The sequence below is a fragment of the Myxocyprinus asiaticus genome, chromosome 50, assembly GCF_019703515.2.
Source record: "Myxocyprinus asiaticus isolate MX2 ecotype Aquarium Trade chromosome 50, UBuf_Myxa_2, whole genome shotgun sequence".
NCBI classification, from domain to species: domain Eukaryota; kingdom Metazoa; phylum Chordata; class Actinopteri; order Cypriniformes; family Catostomidae; genus Myxocyprinus; species Myxocyprinus asiaticus.
The window spans coordinates 10,495,672-10,516,406 of record NC_059393.1 but is presented as its reverse complement, the minus strand read 5'-3'; the positions used below and the strand labels follow the sequence as shown (position 1 = coordinate 10,516,406).

General features: G+C 38.1%; 1 protein-coding gene across 1 annotated transcript; it reads right to left on the bottom strand.

Annotated features, from left to right (window-relative positions):
• Nucleotides 1-1,075: 1,075 nt before the first annotated feature.
• LOC127439185 (zinc finger protein GLIS2-like) lies at nucleotides 1,076-19,889 on the bottom strand. Its single transcript, XM_051695320.1, has 7 exons — nucleotides 19,532-19,889; nucleotides 12,808-12,957; nucleotides 9,490-9,629; nucleotides 8,598-8,768; nucleotides 8,290-8,423; nucleotides 7,053-7,171; nucleotides 1,076-5,065 (listed from the first exon to the last, which is right to left on the bottom strand). The coding sequence occupies exons 2-7, from the start codon at nucleotides 12,938-12,940 to the stop codon at nucleotides 4,401-4,403; spliced, it is 1,362 nt and encodes a 453-aa protein (XP_051551280.1). The 5' UTR covers nucleotides 12,941-12,957; nucleotides 19,532-19,889; the 3' UTR covers nucleotides 1,076-4,400.
• Between the last annotated feature and the right edge of the window lie 846 nt (nucleotides 19,890-20,735).

Here is a 20,735-nt window from a genome sequence, read left to right as displayed (position 1 = left end):
GTGTGCTCTGAGAAGGGGGGGTTGAGATAGTAAGCTACCAGTAAGCTACCGGTACATTTGTTTTTCTGTGTTTATTTCAATAAGCAGTGTGTATATACAGTTGTGCTCAAATGTTTGCATACCCTGGCAGAAATTTTGAAATTTTGGCATTGATTTTGAAAATATTTTATTTAAGGATAGTGATCATATGAAGCCATTTATTATCACATAGTTGTTTGGCTCCTTTTTAAAACATAATGATAACAGAAATCACCCAAATGGCCCTGATCAAAACTTTACATACCCATGAATGTTTGGCCTTGTTACATGGCAATTAAAGGTTAATTTCCCACACCTGTGACTTTTTAAATTGCAATTAGTGTCTGTGTATAAATAGTCAATGAGTTTGTTAGCTCTCACGTGGATGCACTGAGCAGGCTAGATACTGAGCCATGGGGAACAGAAAAGAACTGTCAAAAGACCTACGTAACAAGGTAATGGAACTTTATAAAGATGGAAAAGGATATAAAAAGATATCCAAAGCCTTGAAAATGACAGTCAGTACTGTTCAATCACTTATTAAGAAGTGGAAAATTCGGGGATCTCTTGATACCAAGCCAAGGTCAGGTAGACCAAGAAAGATTTCAGCCAAAACTGCCAGAAGAATTGTTCGGGATACAAAGAAAAACCCACAGGTAACCTCAGGAGAAATACAGGCTGCTCTGGAAAAAGACGGTGTGGTTGTTTCAAGGAGCACAATACTTGTTGACCCCTCTCCAAACATAGCACTTATGGTTGTGATCATAAAGCTCTATTTTGGTCTCGTTACTCCAAATTACAGTGTGCCAGAAGCTGTGAGGCGTGTCAAGGTGTTGTCGGGCATATTGTAACCGGGCTTTTTTGTGGCATTGGCTTCTTTCTGGCAACTCGACCATGCAGCTCATTTTTTTCAAGTATCATCGTATTGTGCTCCTTGAAAGAACTATCACTTTAAGACTTCAAATAAACAGCCTTTGATTTGGAAATAATTTAAGCATAATCTTATACAGTATACAGTATTTTTGAAAAGACATTGAACACACCTATGATTTTAACATTGCACTCTTTATTGGACATTTTAATCAAGTCAATATCTAATTTATGAAATTCTTCCAGTCACTTTGCCAGACGTCCTGTGCTATGGTAAGACACTTATTAGCATTAGCTCAACATTATGAAACATTAGCCTCAACATCAATACAACTTGTAAAAAATCGTAACATTAACATTGTAACAGGTTGAATCCGTTGAACTGATAAAATATACACACATAAACTGACAATATACAGTACATCCAAAATGTATTTCATACATTGTATTTCGTCAATAACTACCTTACAATAGAAGGCACTTGGTACTGGTTAAAATACGCTTGATAAAATATCCAACTGTGCAAATATATTAGGCCAGTAGTCTTAGGCCATAGTCTTAGCATTTATCCATTGTGCATGGCAGATATCAAATGTGCCACTCTTATCAGAGAAGCTGTCTGTAAATCTTCATATATTCATTAAATCTTTAGTGAGAAAAAATCAGCCATGCATAAATGGTTTATATAATGGATAACAAATAGTGGAGTCCAAGTTGACTCATGTCATCATATACACAAATGTTCTGGCACAGTCAATGTCTCGTCTTCAAAAAAAAAAAAAAAAAGAAAGAAAGAAAAGAAATTACTATATAGATTCGAATTAAATAGATTACTATTCTTTAGAGCAATTAGGATTAAGGTGCACATCTTTTAAAGAAGTCATATTATGAGAAATCACATTTTTAGATTTTTTGAGATATAAGAGTATGTTGTAGTGAGTACTAGGACCGGTACAAGGATGCCATCTTTGGGGGGCATTTTGAACTTTAGTGTGGGCAATCTTTTCATCTGACCAGGGAAATCCACCTTGGATGTTTCGCCGTCTGACTGGATGGGGCACAGGTAAAATCTAGGGGGGCAATGCCCCCCCCCCCCAGGCCCCCCATACAGCCATGTTAAGTACTACAAACATAGGGGAGACCATGGGCAATTGTAATATTTTTCACATTTTCATTTTTAAATCACAGATTACTACAAATCAACTTTTATTTTTAACAAACTGTTAATATACTTAACAAAGACTATATCATAATATCAAATTAAGTGTTTGTTGTGGTCAATTGTAACACTTGAAAAATACATTTTATTAATCCATTGTATCTCAACTAAGAGCAAGAGTAATAATATCCTTGCTTTCAGTACTCATTACTGAATAATTTTCTCCTGTATATGGCACTATTTTTTTAAGCTCTCAAGAATACTGTAAGTGGGACCTACATTATAATTATCTAAATTAAATCATTTTTGCTAAACTATTTATATCAGCTGACAATATTATCTTGGACATCGAAAAATGTTTTATGTCAAAATTTCTCAGCTAGTGAGACGATCACACTCCTTTTTTCAGGCAGATGGAGAACTTAGCATATGCTGAATAAGTGTGATCACATATTTGTGACTGAGGAAATTTAGTGGGTTACAATTGCCCCGGTCTCCCCTGCTGTAAGTTCCAGAACCAATTTACTCATATTTGTTCACATTGTTCTCTCCCTGTTTGCTAGCTTGCAACAGGTGCTATTACTGTACTGTAGATCTAAAGATGTGTGGTACTGTTTGAACATGTAAAAGGACATTTGCCTTTCCATTTGCTTTTCATAGCATATCCTGTACTCTTTGTTTGGCCACTGTGGGTCAACTGTCTGAGTCAGCTTATGAAATATATAGACAAAGAAGCTGTCAGTTAGCTTCATAGATTTAGTTGGACAAATCAAGGTGCTTTCTCTCAGCTCCAAAGAAAGATGGATCAAATAAGCATTTCTCATCATGCATCACACTATGCACATTTTGACATCTGGAATGATGAACAGCTTTATATTGTGAACAGAAGACGCATGAATGTTGGAATATTACTGTCGAAACTACTAAAATAAATATTTGAATTATAAAACTGATTGAGTGCAGGACATTGTATTGCGTATTTAAAAACTCCTTCTTTATACCCTCCCAAATGTCCAGATTCCTGTAAAAGGCGGCTCCTCAATAACTAACATTAACAATCACTTGTAATATCCGAATACGTGTTCAAATGTGTGTGTATGTGTGTCACACAGGCAGCAAAAAATCTCATATTTTGGCATATTTTATTCAAATCTGCTTAGGTTTACAAACCCAATTCAAACCACATTTGTAGGTGTGAATTGAATATCAAACAAGATTTATCATCATTCGGGATGAGACATGTTTGTAACGTCATTCACAATGCACTTTACTGTCCACAGCTGTGTCGGGTGAGCGTTTCGGACACAAGCATGAATGTGTAAAATGTAGTATAGTGCTTATGTTGTCTAATTGTCATATTGGTTTCATTATGAAAAACATTTATAGCATGTTCTACAAAACTTTACTGACTGTAAAATGTCAAGTGGTGTAAACATCAAGTAAAAGGTGAATAAACTTGACTGTACCCTACTTAATAATTATTATTATTATTTTTTTAAGTTTTCAAACATATTTCCATGGTATTTTTAATTTTTTTCATCGTGAATTTTTGGCGAATATCAAGACGTTTTCTAAAATGGTTATTCCATTTTACAAAATATGCCTTTTCATAAAATCTTCAAAATATCTGTCTGAAAAATGTCAGCTTTTAATGAAACTTGGTCTGACTTTATATTAGGTGTCTTTAACTACTATGTACTTATCATTTATCATGTACGTGTTGTTGCATTTTACTCACATTTAAAGTCCTGCATTTAATTACATTTGTAGTTACACTGTTAACCTTATCCCTAACCCTAACCCTACCAGTACCTCAACCTCAGTAGCAACAAATGTGCATCTTGTGAGAATTTTACAGAACAACATGTAGTTACACATTAAATACAATGTATTGTTTGTATTTAATGTGAGTACATAGTATTTAAAGACACCTAATATAAAGTGTGACCTTTTTTTTTATTCTTTATTACTGTCTCCGGACAGATACACCACTGAAACATTATTTAACTGAACCCCCAGAAAAAATATAAAAATGATTTTGAACTCAGAAATGGAAAATGGTGTTCATCATAGTAGAGGTGTTTTCAAGTAACTATTTTATGTGAATTGCATTGTCTATTTATTTTTCAATTACTTAATCGATCTGGACAAAAAAAATCCCATAGCTAAAAGAAAGTATCTTGGCATAGTGCTGATGCTTAAGTAATCTCTGTGGCAACCAAAGTAGACATATCGGCTATTGACAACACTGTCTGATCAAACGGATCCGATTTCATCACTTGCGAAATGAGAGCGCAGACAGTCAGTCCTAAACATCAAATTTGTGTGCAGTGTGAATAAGATCTAAGAGTCTTTATGTGCTCACCACCTGTTTCAAAAACAACATGCCTGGAGGGATCACAACCCATGAGTGGCTACTCAACCCTGCTCCCACCCTGCCCTCATCATCATCATCATCAACATCCTCCTCTTCCTCCACGCCTTTTTCCCCCCGTCCTGCACCAAGCCCCAGGAGCGGTAGCAGCAAGGGGTAAAGGATCGGCACCTTCCCGAGCCCAAGCGCTCCAGAGCTGGGGTAAAGCACAGGCCTTGCTCCTAATAAAGGACTGAGCATGGAGAGATCCAGGGGGTGACCTCCAATGGGCCTGGCAAGGTTGTGCAGGGCATGAGCCCCAAGTAAGGATGTTGCCGCCCCAGGAAGGACAAAATGTGCCCCACCTGGGTAAGGTACATCTATCCCTCGGCCATAAACCGGAGCTATGCTTTCCGCATCCAACCTACTCCCTCTCAACAGCCCTTCCACCCTGGGCAATGTGGCTCGGTCCTGGGCGACAGTGTGGCCGTGAGCCTTGATGTGTTTGCGGAGGGAGCTGGGGTCGGTGTACCGTTTCAAACAGCCCACCATTTTGCAGCAGTAGGGCTTGTCCACGTAGTGCGTTCGCGTGTGTTTAAAGCGGTCACTGGAGTTCGAGTAGCGTTTGTTGCAGCCTTCGTAGGGACAGATATACGGCTTTTCTCCTGAGAGGACAGAAAGCAAGAGATAATCAAAGAGTGTTGAGGAGGAATGCAGGGGTCAACAGTTCAGGGAGGAGATGGCTGGGGTCATATGTGACAACCAGACATTATACTGCTTATAAGCCTGTAGAGACTTGTCATTTTGTGAATTTGGGAAAATGTTGGTGTGTGTAAAATTTCAATGTTTTTTAAAGGTATAGTTCATTCAAATATAAAAATTCTGTCATCATTTAATCCTTTTATTGTTGTTCCAAACCCTATGCTTTCTTGCTTTTTTTTGTTGTTTTTTTACATTTTTGGGTCAGTTGTCCTTTAATTGTGTAAGTGTGTTATTAGTTGATGATAGCCTAGTATAATTCAATACATTCTGAACATTCACTTGATACCATGGACGTGCATGAGTAATTAATCGAGTAATCGTTCTGAATCAGCTAGCCGACTGTTAAAAACACTACTGGAATATCGCAAATTGATGACTTTTTACATATTTGCCTGCCGTCAGCAGCTCTGAATTACACTGTATTAGTAACAGTTGAGTCCACTAGCGGATGCTGTGGATGTGTCTCGTCAAGGTGTTGGGCGAGAGAAGGAATTATGATGGTATCTATACTTTTAAAGCAAGGCCAAATATTTATACTTGTAATATTTTGATTCTTGTTGAATTCTACTCTATTAATATTCTGTTCTTGCTGGATTCATGCAAACCAACGGACGAGGATCTGCCTTTATGCTGGAAAGAAAATGCGAAGCAGTACAAGAAACTCGGAAGCTTATCAAACCAGTTTGTGTGTGTGTGTGTGTGTGTGTGTGTGTGTGTGTGTGTGTGTGTGTGTGTGTGTGTGCATGAAATGTCTGAACACCGGCAGAGCGCATTTTATTAAAAGCCAAGCTTCACCACTTGTTTTTCTAAATAATAACATGTGAAATTCTAAAAATGGTTGGTATTGGTTTCTATGTAAGCTCTGGGTGAGTGCAAATATTTTATACTGTTATTTTATAAATCTCTTTTGTTTTCCATTTGTATTAATGCATCCTGTTTATTTAATTTTTTTCTAAAAAGAAAAGTATAGTTTGTTGAAGTTAGCTTGTTTTGAAACCATTCTTGGTAACATTTTTAAATAAAACTAAATTTACATTTCATGTACGTGCCATAATTGTTATTTTTAACTTACATTTTAATTTACGAGTAATTGATTCCTCGTTTTTTGTGGGTTAGTGTACTCGACTACAAAATTACTTGAAATGCCTATCCCTACTTAATACTGCAGTTAGATAATTGAAGAACTGTTAGATTTAAATATTTTTTTCAAAATTCACTTGAATTGAATAACTTTAAAAGCTTACTTGACTTATTACTTAATTAACATTCCATTGTTTTAATGTAATGTGTTAATAGTTACATTGAAATGTAACTTTTTAAATAAGCATTGAATAGCTTTAGTTTTAGTATTTTTTGTTTTGTTTGTGTAAGTTGTTTTAGATAAACCTTTGCTGTGGAATCAAAATTGATATTCAATTAAAGAACTATGAAATATCACTGGTATTGGTGTAGACTACAAAATATTTAGTGTCATGAAATAATCATTGTATCTGCCAATAATCAGCGTTGGTCGATAATAGCAATTATCTGTGCTTTCGTCCAATTGGTTAAAAAACAGCTGATGTCAATTATGTCCTGTCAATCAAAAGGGGCGGAAAAACACACTGCACAATTAGCCCACAACTGGTGTTGTGTGTGATAGAAAATTTCTCTAGTGTGGATTTTTACTTTGACTTGGGTGACAATGACACAGAGTTGCAGAGTTAGAGTTGCAGTTTGTAAGCTTTATACAATTTGAACCACCATCTCTCTGTATCAGGTTGTTCAAAATAATCGGATATCGGTATTTGCAAACAAATTTGTATCCTTGCATCACTAGTAAAAATCCTAGCATGTACATGTCTCATCTAAATGTATAAGCAGTCCGTCTTGTAAATACGTGTGTCTTACCTGTATGCGAGCGGGTGTGTATTTTGAGGTTCTCCAGGCGTGAGAAACTCTTATGGCACGTAGGGCAGTGGTGAGGTTTCTCATTGGTATGAGTGCGGATATGAATCAGCATCTTGTACCTGCGCAAGATAAATGGATCTTATCAGTGCTCATATACTATACGCATGCCGCCCAAGAGCAAACATACTGTATATACGTTTTGAAGTTTCTCCATATGTTGTAGTGGATGTAGCTCTAACGGCTTCATACATGGTTATATAATCGTCAGTGTACTGAATGGACCCAAGAATAGAACCACTGGAAACTCATAAAAGGAAACATATAATAAAACCAAAAGGAAATAAACCTTTAAAATGTACTGCATTGTAGGGAATGCACAAAGAGTTGCCTATAAATGCGATGTTTTCCATGATGAAAGGAAAATCTATTCTATGTATATCAGACTGGTTAACCACATTTATAATTCTTGTGTGTTGTACATAAAGTATACAATGAATTTTTATGCTAACAATAGGTTTGTCATTTTGAATAATTAGTACTACACAATAACAGATACTTAAAGTTACTTAATTTGTAATTATGCCAAGTGGTCAGTTCCCCTAAAATGACATTTTCATTCAAATATACAGTGTGTATGTTTACTGTAACTTCTTTTTTGTCTTGATATCCAGTAAAAATATCAAAACAAGATACATTTACTATGCTTAAGATATTGAGACTTGCTTTACATAAGATATTCAGATAAAACTGCTTAAAATATTGAGACTTGTTTTCAGAGAAAATAATTCAAAGTATAACTCAAACAAAAGTTAGCAAGGTTTGTGCTTACAATTAACACACACACACACACACACAAAACTTATGGGGTAAGAAAAATAAACTTGAAAAAACTTCTTATCTTACACAATTAAGTAAAAAAGAATCTTGTTTTATGTATGTTTTGACATTTTTACTGGAAAACAAGACAAAAAAAGTTTTGATTAATAAAAAGATTTTTTATATACAGTATAAATTGTTTTGCACTGCAGAAGTTAGCTAAAAATACTCCCTTGAGGACATCCTCAAAAGTAAAAATTATTTATAAGCTAATGTAATTTTTCTTTATTAAGTTTCTTTTAGGGAAAGGGTTAGGATTAAGGTTAGTCTGTGGTCATTTCAATTATCTTTATGGAATGTCTATCTTGGTATGGTTTGCCTATTTAGATAGCTAGGTAAACGTATGCGTGTGGCGTCTGACCTGGCGTTAAAGCCTCTACCCTTGCGGGCACATCCCTCCCAGTGGCAGCAGTATCCTGTGTTCTTCTCTGGTTTCACATGGGAGTCGTTCACATGATCCACCAACTCCTGCAGGCTGTCAAACAGCAGATGGCACTAGAGAGTAAAGACAACACAAGAGCAGCATTCTGTGTGATTAACTTATTTACATCAAAATCCTAAAACTTTCTGTCAGTATCTAGATTTTCAATCCCTACTTTTTTAGTCAAATGCAATGCATGCTATTTTTGTCATGGGTCTATGCCATACACACATCTGTCTGTCACTTACCTTTAGCCAGCGACAGGCCAGCTGCTCGTCACCTGAGGGCTCAGGGGAGTGCTGGCCAATCAGCATAGAGGAGGGCAGGCGTAGGGGACCCTCTCCACCAATTGGCAGGAAGAACTGAAAACCTAGAGGCGGAGAAGCGCTGTCCTCGATATAAGAGGTGCTTTCAGATTCCTGTAAGTAAAAGACAATGACTTATGAGCGTGTAGTTGATTTCTGAATCATGTCCGACTCACTTTAGGTGGGAGAGCACTCGTGACAGACCAGCTATTGCCAGAACAAGCCCAAACATGTTCCCAGACCTTCTTCTCTCACACATACCAACCATTTCTGATCTCAGTAATGGTACAGATCGGGACACTGCTCAAGTTTATGTGTAAGTCTGTGTGTGTGTGTGTCTGGAGACAGCTGAAATGAATTAGTGTGGAGCTGAATTGAATTATGGGATTGGTGTTCAAGTCAGTCTCTCCACTTGCAGAATTCCATTTTCCCCTGATTAACACACACAAGTATCCAACACATAAAGACACAAAGCTGTACTGAATATAGTCAATATAAACAATACAGAGGTATAGTCACATCATTTAATGCTTGAAAAAAAGAAAGTCAGTGGCTGAATTTGGTGCATAATTTAATTAGAAAATGTAATCATTCATGTTACATTTAGCAGATGCTTTTATCCAAAGCAACTTACAGTGCACTTATTATAGGGACAATCCCCCTGGAGCAACCTGGAGTTAAGTGCCTTGCTCAAGGACACAATGGTGATGGCTGTGGGGATTGAACCAGCAACCTTCTGCAACCTTCTGGTTACCAGTTATGTGCTTTATCCCACAGACTGGGTGTGAGGGGCTGGTGAAGGGTTTGTGTTTGAGGTAGAGTGTAAGTTACTCACTGTGGCCAGCAGAGATGTTGCAGGGCTCCAGCTGGACCGGCTGTATATGGGAGAGGGGGGTGAGGGAGAGGAGGATGGGGACAGACTGAGATCTACCACAGTGGACGATGACGAGTCTGACATGTCCTTATCAGCTGCATCTGGAGAGAAGAAGAGAGTGGTTTAGCATGTTGATTACCACAAAAAATAATTTCGACTTGTCCCTCCTAGTCTTTAAAGAAAGAAAAAATCTGGGTTATAGTGAGGCACTTACAATGGAAGTGAATGTCAAGTCAAGTCATTTTTATTTGTATAACGCTTTTCACAACACACATCGTTTTAAAGCAGCTTTACAGAAAAGTATGCTGTAACAGAAAATGATGCTGTATTGACCGTAATGTCTTAAAGTCCTCATTGAGCAGTTTAAATGAAAAACTTGATTAAAAATCATACTTACGTGTGTATAATAATGGGACTGTGGCAAGGAACCCCAAACTTCATACAATGTAAGTTAATGGAGATAAAAAAAAAAAAACCTTGGGAGAAACCAGGCTCAACTGGGGGAGCCAGTTCCCCTCTAGCAAGACAGCATGAATAAAATGCAAAAATGAGTTATCTATGTTTAATACAAGTCGTGAATTAATTGAGTAAAATGAGTAGATGTTGGGGGGCAATGTTTAAAACTAAAGAATATTGATTGAACTGTAAGATTCATGATATTCTGAATTGATTGCAGAAATGCATGTAGATGCAGTGTCCTTTTTTATTTGAGTGATGAAGGCTTTAGTTGGCAGTCATTTTTTTTGTATATGCATTCCATTTTAAAAGAGTGTATTCCATCCTATGACCAGATGATGCAGGCAGAGGTCAGTTTGTTACACAAAGAAGCTCTATTTGTGTAATGCACGTGAGTGTCTCTTAAGAGAGATGCTACCAAAAGTGTTTCAAATCATTTGTCAGTGAAGTTCCTTGATGGTTAGGATGCTGCGTTAGACAATGTCCACACTAATATGTTTTCTTCTGAAAAAGCTTTGATTTTGCTACGTTTACATTTCTCATCCACAATGGTGTTTTCCTCCACCGAAAACTGCGACTTTTGAAAATGCTCTCTAGTACCGCATGTTTTAGAAAACACTGATGTTCGGAAACTGAAAAAGGCGCTTTCAAACTTAAATGGATTATTGTGGACGTCACCTGTTTTGCTACATTTACGCCTCTCATCCACACTGGAACGGTGTTTTCCTCTACTGAAAACTAAGACTTTCGAAAACGATCTCTATAACCGCATACTTTGGAAAACGCTCATGTTCAGGGGCCAGATTCATGAAACGTTCTTACGAAGAAAATTCTTCTTAACTACCATTTTCTTCTTAATTTCTAATTTAAGAAAATGTAAGAAAAGTTAGGAAAATGTTGTATTCCCAAAAAAAATTTCTTAAGAAAGTTCTTTTTTTCTTTAGATTGTTCTTAAAAAAACGTAAAAATTGTCGTAAATAACATCTTAAAGTTAGGATAACCTCACAGTTGTCTTAAATCCCTAAAGGTAAGATGTTTAATGGATTTTCTGGGTTCTTTCAAATGTGACCCGTTCTATCATGTTGAGTCGGAAGTCGCAATGGGCTGTTTATATAGAAATGTAATTTTAGACCACAATACATTTTGATTGTTTTGTGTTTTGTTATTTTTTATTTTCTGCAATCAAACCATATAAATGTTATCATGAAATTCAAACAATAAATATTGCTTTGAAGCTCAATTAATTCTTAATATGGTGACCAATCATGCTAGTCAATTCAATATAGCGCTCTTTCTCCACGATCTTTAGAGTCTATAGAAACATCCATCATTTACATAAAACATTTTAATAGATAGATACATTTATCGTTACTACTAAACAGTGTTGAAGTACTGAATTTGTTGTATTAGACAAGGCAACCTCATGAGCAAGTTAGTATAATCAGATAATGTCAATCTTATTCTCAAGATAAAAAAAATAGTTGTTCTTAAGGAAATATTTGAGAACTTCTTAAGAACTTTTCATGAATAGCACTTAAGAACATCCTTACGCATTTATCCTAAGCACTTTAAAAAAAATTCTTAAGAACATTTTCGTGAATCCGGCCCCAGAAACGTTCAAACTTAGGCCACTTCCACACTAATACATTTTCGTTTGAAAACTCAGTTTTTAGTTTTCTGACGTCATTATTTTCCGTATTACGTAGGTTCACGAAATTCTCTGTTTTTGTTTGAGGAAAACACCATTCCAGCGTGGACGAGAGGCGTAAACCTAGCGAAATCAATGAGCTTGCAAACGAAAGCATATTATGGCACTTTTCCACTGCACGTTAAGGTTCGACTCGACTCAACTCTGCTTGCTTTACTTTTCTGAGCTTGCTTTTCCACTGCAGTTTAGTGCAGCCTCAACGTGGGTGGGATTATAGGCTGATCGTCATAGTTGCGTCGCCCCATCCAGCTCTCGTTGGATCCTCTCCTTGGCTACTAATGAGAGGAATGTCTGCACCTCGTTTATTGACCACGGCGTGGTTTTGCGCATATTTCTTTTTACAGTTCGAAAGTCGCGTGAACAAATGATACTTCTATCGCTGTTGCTAACTTTAAAACTAGGGGGTTGATGTCCCATGTAGCAAATCCAGTGACGCTGGTAGTGACGATTCTCTCTGACCAATCAGTGATCTGCAAGGTTTTGACGTCACATTTAGAATTGGCTCGGCTCGCTTGGAACCTCGACCAAGGTGGTACTAAAAAAAGTACAAGGTACCAGGTTCTATCCACAGTGGAAAATCCCCAAAAAGCGAGCAGAGTCGAGTCCAGCCGTATCGTGCAGTGGAAAAGCCCCATTAGTGTGGACGTGGCCTTAAACGGATTACGTCGCCTTAGATGGTACCTTGCCTATATAGACGGTATATTTCAGAACAGAACTTTCTTTATTTTCATGTTATGTTTATCATGTGATTACAATTTGAGCACCAGTTAAGCTGGACCGATAAAAGGATTAATCATAACTTTATTACTTTAGGGCAATCACGTGAATGGATTGAGATATACATTTCAGTGATCATTCCTCTTTGCAGAGGTGAGCAGTAATATTTATGCTGACTGAAATTTAAAATTGGAGATTGTCAGAAAGGTCAGGAGATTTCTAGAGTTATTTGTCTTTGTAAAGCATGTAGTGCCCTCTGCAGGAAGAACAATGTTCTGCTAATTTAGTCACTCCCATTTCTTTAGTTATGTGACTTTGTTTTTGAAGTGGAATAATTGAAGTGGTTTGCATGCTGATAGTCTTGTGTCTGTTTTGTAGTGGTTGGTCAGTTGACTAACCAGGGCTGGACTTGTGTGATGCGCGAGATATTCGGGCACGAGCAAACTGTAGCGGTGCACAGATGGATGTTCTGACCGTCCTATCATGGCCGGATGTAATCTTCAGGTTTAGGGGCTCGTCCAGAGACAGCATGGCTTTGATTCACCCACCTGAGAATGACAAATAATAATAAATAATCATAATAATAATAATATCATAATTTTTAATAAAGAAAAAATGAACAAAATTTGATTAGTGACTCTTCAAAGTTGCATACAGACTGTTAGCAGTGATTTTGCAGAGGTAAAATCTCTCTTCCATACACACTCTGCGTTCGCTTCAGCAACTGCAAGTCATTTACATTTTGTTCTGCTAGACGGGTCACGCACACATTCAAAACACACATATACACACATTTACAGTCGAAACATGGCGAACGCATTACAGAGATTTATAAATCTGAGTTCCTTGCCCTCTCCTTTTGCACATGCATGGGTTATGTGTGTTTGTGTGTCAGTGAATGCATTGACCTCGACCAACCTTTCGTCCACTCTCCTGCAGTGACGTGCATTCTACATAAACACTCATTTAACTGTATAATTATTCTGTTCACTTGCACAGGAATGAGGAAATATGACAGCTTAAACACTCTTTCTCTGCCTTTCACTCTTTTAATCGTTTAACTGTAGATCTCCTCTCCCTGGCAACACTTCTAGCCTCCTGCACGTTTTCTTTGAACATTCTTTTCCTCATTCCTCTGATTCCATCTTTAATTTCTCTCTCTGATTGCAGTGTTTGTCATCCCATTTGTGAAAAGGTTTGTCTGAGGATGTGAGGTATTGGCCAATATTGCAAACGGTTTGTGTGCTAGGGCATGTTGAGTTACAAAAACGTATAGTGGTGTGATCTTCTGGCCCACGCTGATCTGACATGATGAGGTTATGGTGTGTGTGTGTATTTGTGCGTAAGCAGTGGGAGTGGGAAAAAAGCAATGCATCCTGTATATCCACTTACACTACCAGTCAATGTTAAAGGGATAGTTCACCCAAAAGTGAAAATTCTCTCATCATTTACTCACCCTCATGCCAACCCAGATGTGTATGACTTTCTTTCTTCAGCAGAACACAAATGAAGATTTTTAGAAGAATATTTCAGCTCTGTAGGTCCATACAATGCAAATGAATGGTGATCAGACATTTACAACTCCAAAAATCACATAAAAGAAGCATAAAAGTAATCCATATGACTCCAGTGGTTAAATCCATATCTCCAGAAGAGATATGATAGGTGTGAGAGAGAAAAAGATCAACATTTCCTTTCCTTTCATCAAAAGTCCTTTTTTTACTCTAAATCTCTACTTTCCCTTTCATTTTTACATCTGAAAGTCACATGTGGTGCCTGTTTAGTTTAACTTTCACATCTGAAAGTGAAAGTGTGGACTTATAGTAAAAAAGGACTTAAATATTTATCTGTTTCTCACCCACACTTATCATATTGCTTCTGAAGATATGGATTTAAACACTGGAGTCTTATGGATTAACTTTGTGTTTCCTTTATGTGATTTTTGGAGCTACAAATATCTGATCACCATTCACTTGCATTGTATGGACCTACAGAGCTGAAATATTCTTCTAAAAATCTTCATTTGTGTTCTGCTGAAGAAAGAAAGTCATACACATCTGGGATGGCATGAGGGTGAGTAAATGATGAGAGAATTGTAATTTTTGGGTGAACTATTCCTTTAAGTAATTTTTACTCTAACTCTCCACTTTCACTTTCACTTTTTCAAAACTGTTTAACATTTTAAGTCACTACATAATTCCTACTTCCATTTTGAGCATTTCATAGTTTTGATCACTTTATTATTCCAAAATTCCAATATATTATATTTCAGTCATGACAACTCTTCATACCTGCGCAGAGTAGTTTGCTTCTGGCTTAAGAGTGTAGTACTCTGTTAAAAACATTTAGTCACATTTTAATTTATTCCCCCTTAAGCATTTTTTTTTCCATGTGCACCTACTTATATCCACAAGCACTCCATATTTTGTTCTAAACAACTTTCTCTCCCCTAAAGACTTTCTGATGTCATAGACGTCCCTGTTTTTACACTCTCCATCCCTCCCGTCCTCTCTCTAAGTCTCTGGCATGGGGGTTTGTTTTCAATCTAACTTCTTACTCACGCTCCACCCTAACTCTCTGGGCTTAATGTACTGTACACGCAAACACTCAGACATACAAACACCACAAATACATTTCTGAATGTTGACCACCTGGAAACATTCAGCAGGTTTTAAAATGGATTTAAAGTAACTGCAATACTATGTGTCCAACCACTGTGACGGAGAGGTGAAGGGGTTTGTAAGGACACTAAGGAAAACAACAGTGAGAGAAACTCTAAAAGTCCTACTTTTTCATAGGGTTGGTGCCTACTGTAATGTGAAAAAAATGTCATTTTGATTAATGTGATGCGAAAAAAGTAATTATATACAGTATTATTGTATATTGTAAAGTACATTTGCCACACGCAGTACCAAGTTTACATCATGGTAGTAGATGTTATACTGAGTTTAATTTATTCAGATTTTAATAAATAAAATAAAAATCATTGTGTCTGGACAGGTTGAATTACAGTCATGAGAATGAGATTTAGTGCATTACAGTAATGAGAATTTGGGGGGAAATTAGCTTTATTACAATGCAAAAACACCCTAATAGTCACAAAAATAGCTTAATTTTCTTGATGCAAAATATAAATTATATGCAAAATATAAATTCTTATTCTTTCTTTTCACCCTTATGGCCTGATGCCATTCAAGTTCCACAAACTTTAACCATGTACTGGTGCTTCTAACCATGTACTGGTGCTTTAAAGAACTGAGAAACCAATACCCTAATCTGAAGAACCTACAATGAAACATCAAGGACTTTTTTAACCTCCAGAGAACCGTACAGCCAACTCAAGAACCCTATACAGCGAAAAACTGTAAAAACTCAGAATAGCATTCTGAGATGATACTCTTCTCACTACAATTGCACAGAGTGGTTATCTGAGTTACCGTAGACTTTGTCAGTTCAAAGTCATTCTCTGTTGACCTCTCTCATCAACAAGGCGTTTCCGTCTACAGAACTGCCACTCACTGGATGCTTTCTGTTTTTGCCAACATTCTGAGTAAATTCTAGAGACTGTTGTGTGTGAAAATACCAGGAGAATGGCCAGACTGGTTCAAACCGACAAAGTCTATGGTAACTCAGATAACCACTCTGTACAACTGTGGTGAGAAAAATAGCACGAGGGGGACTTACACAATATTAGGCATGTGGTTTTAATGTTGTGGCTGATCGGCATATATATATATATATACTAAAAGCTGCAAGTAAGGCTCAGGCAGCTGTTATGCCTCAATTAGACATGTGGCCCAAGAGGGAAGGGAGAATATAACTGCAAGGACAGAGTTGTAGCTAGATGTAACAGGCCCAAGCACACTCATTGGGTTTTTCGTTATCATGAAGTGCACCAACAAGTCGGGAGCAGAAAAAGAAAAAAACACTGGGGGCCTCCGAGTAGGATTTCATTTAGGGCCCCCATATGCTCAAAATCGTCCCTACGGAGACAAAATAAAGAGGGTGGGCAAACACAGTCTCAGGACAATTTGTACTAATTCCTACAAGAGGACAAAATTGTATGATATCGCAATACCAAGCAATAAAATATGCTTTTCTCATCTTCTTCTAAATCCTCATATTTCCTTTCTTCCATGGTACACAAAACATATTTTCGATTTTAATAAGGGATTTCACTTTATGGTTAGGTTTAGGTATGGGGTTTGGGTTAGCTGTTAAAATTACAAAAAATGTCACAAAACCTGGACGTTTTTCTTTCTTCCATGGTACACAACCGCGCTTTTAGATTACTATCATGGTTATGTTTAGGGTCTGGGTAAGGTGTTAAGGTTTGCATAGAAACACTTATTTTGTATCCCAGAAGAAAGGAAACATCAGGGTTTACAACTTGTATAATTTCACCATCACCACCTTTAAGAGATTGGGTTGGGTTTTTCTTTTCTTCAGAAAATGCATGAGTCGACTTTTTGAGTATATTCTCCACACAGACACATACAAGGTCTCTCTCTCCACTTCAGAAGGTGTCTTTTCAAAACTAGATGTGGTCCTTTGCCTCCTTTGCTGACTCACATTGAAGACATGATCACACGGGAATTCTGCATGTTGTCTCCGAGAGTTCACGTAACTACGGATCGGCCACTTTATGCAGGATTGCATTAAGGTACTGCGTGACCCTGGGGCTTATCATTCTGCTGGGCCCTGCTAGTTTGTCCCTAGGGGGGAGGGGTGAAAGCGGAACGTCATTACTCTATGACAATGCACTACACGGTCTCCCTCTAAACGCGTTTACATGGGCGTCCGCCTGGAAAATAGAGCTCACACATGTCCATACGCCCAACAACACTTACCACTTTGGCCACTGGAGGCAGTGTTTCACATTTCGTAAAGCACTGACCGATATTAGCTAAAAAAAAAAAAAAAAGTCAACCTACTGTTTCTGACTTCACTGCGAGATCAGTCTGCATTGCAAATCAGTGGCATGATCATTCCATTCCTCCATCTCTTTTACTCCCTACTTACAAACCTCAGTGATGCAATATCATTATTCTGCTTGCAATCTCAGTGTCTGGCATGAGAGAGAGAGAGAGAAAAAGAAAGGATAGACTGCAAGTGTTTTTTACTGTATGGAACACACATGCAGTCACTCATCCATAACAGGATGAGGGTGGAGAACAAAACATGGCTAATAATGAACCACTGATGAGGAAGAAACAACAACATCCTACAGAAGGCAAAAAAAAAAAAAACACACACACACACAAACCACCCCTCTCCCTCTCTTTCTTCATCACTTCTTCATTCTCCACCCCCTGCGCCTGGCAAGAGGACAAGGTCAACATAACCTCCCCTCCTCTAAAATTCCCATTCCTTCTCCGTATGGTCTGTCATCCAGACACACACACACACATAGACACACATTCCTCTGGCCAGAGCAGATTCACCCAATTTGTTTCCACTGCGCTTTTAAGTATACATTAGAAATGCAAAGCGAGAGCCAAGCTCAAACAATAACAAGAACCAGCTGCAGACCCAACACGCGTGCAGTTATCATGCACGGAGAGAGCAAAGGTGGGATGTGGAATAGAGAGGTAGGGGAAGTCTAGGAGAAATAAAATGGACGAGGTGGATTAACTGCGATTCTAAATTCTTCAGACATCATGACCAGACACACACATTTTCTCCCGTCTCGCTCTCGTATTTCTCTCCTCTCTCGCAAGCTCACTCATTTTCCATGACTTGCCTTTCCCCCCTTGGATTGCTCAGGATTTGTAAAGGCCTCCAGGAACTCAGTCCAGCCTCAAACGCTGGCCAAAAGGGGAGAGATTGAGAAAATAGAATGAGACGTTAAGGGTTCATGAAGAGAAAAAAGGAAGAGAGCTCAGGACTTCTCAGTGTTTCTTTTGGAAATGAACAGACACATTGCTCAATATTGAACAAAGTGTGTGTTAATGTGTGTGGGCATATGGGGGGGGGGTCTTCACATAGGTGTAATTATAGGGTACCATACGGACAATACTGAGAGGATCTACTGGAGACACAGAATTTGACAGGCAGCCATTGGTGGTTGGTGTTTCAAAAGAAAAGAATGTGTGGTTTCATCTCTCCTTTCCGTTTTCCCTCAGCCATTCTCAGGGAGCGTTCACAAATACGCTGAACTCAAAGAACCCCAACGCAAAAGCACAGACCACATTATAAGTCAAAACAAAAGTATGGCAGAGCCCGGGTTAGACCCATCCCTCAAAAATCACAGCGAACAATGTCTCAACCACGACCAGTGAAACATTCAAACGCATACTCTCCTAATCACAAATTCAGTTTCGTTTAGTTTAAACACTGGCCACCAACATCAACTCAGTTTACTAATTTAAACCATGACTTACAGTATATTACACATAGATAACTATACTGGCATAAGATTCATGCTTTTTCGCCAGAGTGGAACAAAGTCTATTTGTTGTTTGTGTTTACATCTGGATGACGTTTTTTTTAGGTAATTTGCTGATCTGCAATACGTCTATAAGACGTTTCCTTTCGGATGTCAGTGAGACATTAACCAGATGTCTTTGAGACATCTGTGATTGAGAATGTTTGTAAATCTGATCTTTTTAAGATGTTTAGCAGATGTTATGTACATCGAAATGCTTTACAAATGAACTGCTCTTAAACAGACATCTCGGAGATGTACGTGTGCTATCTGGGAAACACTGTTGGTTAAGACCTTGACTGATTAGGCAGCAAGTCAGCTCCCCTGGCTTTCGAATTTAGCCATAACAGCATCTACTTTAGAACAGAAATATTTCCCTTTTTCCTGCCCACTCCCTCAGGTGTCCTCCTTTCACACCTGTAGCTGCCCTGACATGACTGTCACTTGGTTACAAGTTATATAACACCAGGTGGTGTCTGTTTATGATGGTTCAAAGCCATTCTGAGCCCATCAATGTTAAGTGGGCTTCAGTATCTATCCAACATTTAAGAAACTGGGTCAGACTGTCTGTATGAAACTTGAGCATCACAAAATTCACACGCATAAAGCCCAACATAACACACATGCACACACTGAGGTTTGTTAATACAAATCGCAGCTTTCCAGATGTGCGTGACGGTGCTAGACGGCTTTACCTCGATGTAGACGCTCCGTCAGAATCTCGCTGAGACGTCGCGCTTGAGACGAGCGGTGCGTTTAACGACTTAGATTAAATCTTCATCCAAAACACTTCGAGATCCAGATCACCATATCCAACGCATGTATAAAACGAAATTAGGAATATATATATATATATTTAAAAAAAAAAAAAAATGCAAACTATTATTTTACCGAGCACAGAGACCGAGTTTCGTGAACAATTGTAGGGAAAACTATGTTATTATGTCACGTTACAATATTTCGTTCGCAAATAAATATATTTCAAAGGAGCATCGCTTGCTTACGACGCCTGTCTACTGTCTCCCGGCTCGATCCTCAGTCTGAAGAAGGGAACGCGAGAGAGGGTGGAGGACATGAAATGATAATTCTTATTTTGCTCCAGATGTGCTCTCTCTCTCTTTCTCCGTCCTCCTCCTCCTCCTCCTCGCCCCTGCTGTGTGGCCCCACCTCCTGGACATGTCGTGAAAAACATCTGGACTTCGGACGAGTCTCAGCGAATCCTCAGATCAACTCTGCCTTCGTTTGCATAACCGAGATTTAAAAATCTAAACATTCAGCCCGGCGCAGGTCTACTTTGGGAGCCAAAACTTGACAAAGTTTGTGATGTTTAACAATCTGTTGCAACATGTGTATTCATCTGGATGATTTCTGTTTCTTTTGCCCAGTTTAGGATAAGAAGTTTTTGCTCTAGTTACCATTAGTAGGCCTATGCATACTGTGGCAGTAGCTCGGTCTTTATCAACTATGGTTACAAACAGGGTCAGAAATTAAGGGGCTTGTGTCAAAAATGCCCCCAAATAGTGACCTCATTTATTTATAACATCTGGTGTAGTTTTTAATATTCTATTCTAAGTCTAGTTATAAACACTATCACATAAAATATTATTTGAAGTTGATAAAATTTTTTGGAGAGGGGGTCTAATTATTTTCTCAGTAAGGGGGGTCTTATTATCTCAGTCTAATTAATCAGATTAGGAATTTATGTTAAACAAATTGTATAAACTGAAGTACTGTATCTAGGGGGCCTGGGTAGCTCAGCGAGTATTGACGCTGACTATGTGCTGAGTGACTCCAGTCAGGTCTCCTAAGCAACCAAATTGGCCCGGTTGGTAGGGAGGGTAGAGTCACATGGGGTAACCTCCTCGTGGTCGTGATTAGTGGTTCTCGCTCTCAATGGGG

Coding starts and splice junctions, on each gene's coding strand:
- LOC127439185 (XM_051695320.1), bottom strand. CDS start 12,940: ATGCTGTCTCTGGACGAGCCCCTAAACCTGAAGATTACATCCGGCCAT. Junction 8,769..9,489: donor CAACATCTCTGCTGGCCACA/GTGAGTAACTTA, acceptor TTTTACTTACAG/GAATCTGAAAGCACCTCTTA. Junction 5,066..7,052: donor ACACACCCGCTCGCATACAG/GTAAGACACACG, acceptor CTGTCCTCTCAG/GAGAAAAGCCGTATATCTGT.